Raw genomic sequence first — 4,813 nt, forward strand, 5'->3', positions numbered from 1 at the left:
TTTTTCTTTTGCTGTTCTTTAAATTTAAAACAAAACATCATGAGTAAGTAGAGAACCGAGGCTATTTCTCCCTGACACAGCCTGGGCCTCACTGCTCTGCATTCTGAGCACAGCACAGAGATGGATCGACAAGTCAGCCCAACGGAAGTATGTAGACTGAACGAACACCTGAAGGTGACTGATTTCTGTGACATAAGCTTTTACTAATACAGAACACCATCACTGAGTCACCTATACCCAACTCAGAAATTCTGAGCAGAACAAATCTTGAACACTTTACGTAAAAGAATTGAGCAACAAAAGCTGTCGTGGCAAAATAAAAATTGTCTCCTAAAGGTGTAACAATTGCAATTGGATAATGCCACCACTTACTTAGGTCTCCACACTTCAGATCTCAGCATCTCAGGGCTGCTGACACTTGATAGCTGGCGACATGGATCGGAAGAAGAGGAAGTCATCGCTGAGAACTCCCCTCCTTCACACAAACACTGCACGGGAGAGGGTGGGGATGCTGGAAGATGAATGACTTTGCAAACAAGGAGACAAGCCCCTCCACAGTAGAATTCTGAAGTTCTCAGGATGTGGTTAGCCTGCCCTCATGGGGGAGGCCCAGAGACTTTGGGCTGAGGACACCGTCATTCCAGAGGAGATGTGCTACTAGAGGTGATAACCACCTTGTGAATGAGGTGGTACTGGAAAGACAGTTAATGAGAATCTTCAGACCTACATGCACCAGAAAAGAAGCAGGATTCCTGGTGGGGGTATCGGCACAGCCCGTGGAAGACTAGAGATCGACCATAAAAAGCTGGTTGAAAGAAACCCTGATGTCTCGTATATTGTTCCTGACTGTTGATCTTGAGCCTATTATACAGAGGGAAGTAAGTCAGAAAGAAAAACACTAATGTAGTATATTAATGCATATATATGGAGTTTAGAAAGAAGGTAACAATGACTCTATATGCGCGACAGCAGAAGAGACACAGAGGTAAAGAACAGACTTTTGGACTCTGTGGGAGAAGGTGAGGGTGGGATGATTTGAGAGACTAGCATTGAAATATGTATATTACCGTATGTGAAGTAGATGGCCAGTCCAGGTTGGATGAATGCGACAGGCGCTCAGGGCTGGTGCACCGGGACCGCGCTGAGGGATGGGACAGGGAGGCAGGTGGGAGGGGAGTTCAGGATGGGGGACACATGTACACCCACGGGTGATTCACGTCAATGTATGGCAAAAACCACTGCAATATTGTAAAGTAATAAGCCTCCAAATAAAATAAATCAGTTAATTCAAAAAAGAGAAAAATAGTGACAACCTAAAAGATGAGCGTTATACTTTATTTGGAGGGAATTCGGGAGGCAGTTTCTCAATTCACCTTGAGAGAATTGCTCCAAGGAGGTGAAGGGAAGCGTCAGGTTGTACAGGAATTTGCAAGAACGGGGATGTAGTCTGAACATCAAAGCGTTTTTGTGAATTAAAGAAAACCAGCTATCTCAAGTTAAGGAATTTAGCATTTTCCCCATGTATGGGAAGAGGCAAGTGTCTGGGCTCACTGAACACGTTCCTTTCATGCATCTCAGCTCTCCTGGGGCATTTTTCCTTGCATTTTCTTGCATCTTGCATTTTATCACATCCTGAGTTGCCTTGGGCTCACCGTAGGGAGTAGCTGCAACTTGGTAGCTGTTCGCCCACAGGTGTATGTCCCCTTCCTGAGCACCCTGGAGGGCTGGCAACTCGTGATGACTGTGTCATCCTGGTTTACTGATTAGGCAGGAAATACTCCCCTCCTCATGACCCTGTGGCCCCAGTGAAATGTAATCTCAGGAACCTGAATGAATGTCCTCAAAAGAACAGAAACATCTGAGTCGTTCACTCACTCCTAATTACAAGCTTATCCTGGGTGAGACAGAAAACAAAATACAGATATCAATATGGCCTGAGTGACTGAATTCCTACGTGTAAGATAAGGAGGGAAAAATGCAGTTAAGGATCAAGGAAAACTTATGTTCCTGACAAAATACAAACAGAAGGAATGTTTATTATTATACTTAAATCTGTACATAATAACTATGTACATGTCTATAAGTCTTCGTATTATTGCATAACTTCAGCCTTTATTTAGTATCTCATCTAACTGATACACATGTTCATTGACAAATCCAAAGTTTATTGGGAAAATTAAACTTCTACTGTAAAACTTCAGAGTGTAGATTGACTACATTTTCTAGGTCAAATAGGTAATATCTAAATGAAAGCACAATGAGGAAGTGAGGGAGAAATTTTCGGACAATGAGTACCGTCTTCCCTACTTAAAAGCCTTGCTAGAAAGATTGTCATCAGACACCCTACCTCAAGGTTCACCCAGACGCCGTCTCAGGCAGGCCAGCAGCAGCCTCATCTTCCCCATGGCTTTCGCGGTCTCTCTACTGATGGCCCTGGTGCTGGTCAGCTGCAGCCCTGGAGGATCTCTGGGCTGTAACCGGCCTTGGAACCATGTGTGGGTTGGCAGGCAGAACCTCAGGTTCCTGCGGCAAATGAGCAGACTCTCCCCTCGCTCCTGTCTGCAGGACAGAAAAGACTTCGGTCTTCCCCAGGAGATGCTGGAGCGCGGCCAGTTCCAGAAGGACCAGGCCCTCTCTGTCCTCCACGAGATGCTCAAGCAGTGCTTCAACCTCTTACAGACAGAGCACTCCCCTGCTGCCTGGAACACGGCCATCCGGGACCAGCTCCGCGCTGGACTCATGCAACAGCTGGAGGACCTGGATGCTTGCCCGGGCCTGGTGAAGGGAGAGGATGCCTCTGACCCGGGAAGGATGGGCCCCGTGCTGGCTGTGATGAGGTACTTCCAGGGAATCCGTGACTACCTGAAAGAGAAGGAATACAGCGAGTGCGCCTGGGAAACCGTCAGAGTGGAGATGATGAGAGCCCTCTCTTCGTCATCCATCTTGCAGAAAAGGATAAGAAACCTGGGTGGAGCTCTGAAGTCACCTTGAGATGACTCTCACCGACCAAGATGCCACATCAGCCTCGTACACTCACCTGTGCTCATTTCAGAAGACTCTGATTTCTGCTTTAGCCACCAAATTCATTGAATTACTTTAGTTGATACTTTGTCAGTAGTAATAAGCAAGTAGATATAAAAGTATTCAGCTGTAGGGGCATGAGTCCTTAAGTGATGCCTGCCCTGAGGTTATCTGTTGCTGATTTATTTATTCCTCCTTGCATTTAACATACTTAAAATGTTCAGAAATTTATAAAATTACATTTCATCTGTACATCATATTAAAATTTCTAAAGCATCTTTACCATTTCATGTGATTACATTTGTGCTTTGTTATATTTATTAAATCAAAGAAAATGAGTTTCTTCACTCAAAAAGTGAAATCCAAACCCCATTTTAAAACTTTATTAAAGAGTGGGTGGTTACATTTATTTACTCATTCATTCCATTCATATTATACATATAAATTGAGTACCCGAGTGACAGACTGTGTAATTGTCACCAAGGAATACATGTGAATAAACCAAATGCAGTTCCTACGGCATTGAAGCACTCAGTATTACAGAGAATACTGTTTATGTAAACAGTATTGTTTTATTTCGGTTATACTAAAGACTGCAAGGAGAGGTAAAGGAAAAGAATGTCCTCACACGGGAAGCTTTAGGTACAAATGATGCTGGAAAGATAAATAATATTATACATCCTTCCTAAGCTGCCTGCGGGGCTTCCCCGGTAGCTCAGCTGATAAAGAACGCGCCTGCGGAGCAGGAGACTCCAATTCGATTCCTGGGTCAGGAAGATCCCCTGGAGAAGGGAGAGACCAACTCCCCACTCCAGTATTCTTGGGCTTCCCTGGTGGTTCGGTCGCTAAAGAATCTGCCTACAATGCAGGAGACCTGGGTTGCGAAGATCCCAGGAGGAGGGCCCGGCAACCTACTCCAGTATTCTTGTCTGGGGAATCCCCATGGACAGAGGAAGCTGGAGGGCTGTAGCCCGTGGGGTCTCCAAGAGTGTGATACAACTAAGCATAGGGCACAGAAAGTCAATGAATTCTCTTAACTCAGTTTCAAGTCACCAAAATCTGGGGAGACTATTTTAGATAGACATTACCCAAACATAATTATTTCTACCGAGTTTACCTAAGCTCTTTTTCCTCCTTACTCTTAGAGATCACAGACCACTAGTATCAGAGAGCCCAGGTAGATCATTTATATGGCAAAGGCACAAGAGAAATACCAATTCCTTCCAGAAAGCTGGCTTAAAACATTACAAAAGGCTCACTTTGATACAATAGCAGAGCTAGCTGAGGCCATTGTTCTCCAGCTCTCTGGGCAGCGCCCATTCATCAGGGACAGCCACCCAAAGGCCCCATGTACTAGTGGACAGCCACCCAGGGATTTCCCTGTTGCTTCTGGGATTCCCCCTGCAATTCTGGGGCACCATATGGTAGCAGATGGCCACCTCAGGAATACCCTACAACTTTGGGATTACAGACAGCAACTTTGGGGCCCCCTGGGTTAGCGGACAGCCACCTCAAGGATCACCCAGAGACTCTTGGGACCCACATTCTAGTGGATGCCGCCAATAACTTTCCATTCCTCATCCTGTATCTTGACACTCACAGGAGTTTCTGTCATCTCCTGGCTGCCACCAATTGTTGGGTTGTGCCCTGCAGGCTTACAAGACCTTTGTTTGCCCAGCTTCGAGACCAAAGGAAGAATCTGCCGCCAAGAACAGAGGCATGGATGGCTTAAGGGATGGGAGGCACTCACACGTGTGAAGCAAGGTCCTGGAGCAACACCCCACCATGGGTG

General features: G+C 45.8%; 1 protein-coding gene across 1 annotated transcript; it reads left to right on the forward strand.

Annotated features, from left to right (window-relative positions):
* On the forward strand, positions 1 to 2,991 carry LOC145516240 (interferon tau-like). Its single transcript, XM_081517374.1, has one exon. The coding sequence runs from the start codon at positions 2,404 to 2,406 to the stop codon at positions 2,989 to 2,991; it is 588 nt and encodes a 195-aa protein (XP_081373500.1). The 5' UTR covers positions 1 to 2,403.
* The last annotated feature ends 1,822 nt before the right edge of the window (positions 2,992 to 4,813 follow it).

Source organism: Giraffa tippelskirchi, chromosome 1 (genome assembly GCF_054371585.1).
Source record: "Giraffa tippelskirchi isolate mGirTip1 chromosome 1, T2T-mGirTip1v1.2.pri, whole genome shotgun sequence".
Taxonomy (NCBI): domain Eukaryota; kingdom Metazoa; phylum Chordata; class Mammalia; order Artiodactyla; family Giraffidae; genus Giraffa; species Giraffa tippelskirchi.

Excerpts from the sequence above, each read along its gene's own strand:
- LOC145516240 (XM_081517374.1), top strand. The coding sequence starts at position 2,404 with ATGGCTTTCGCGGTCTCTCTACTGATGGCCCTGGTGCTGGTCAGCTGC.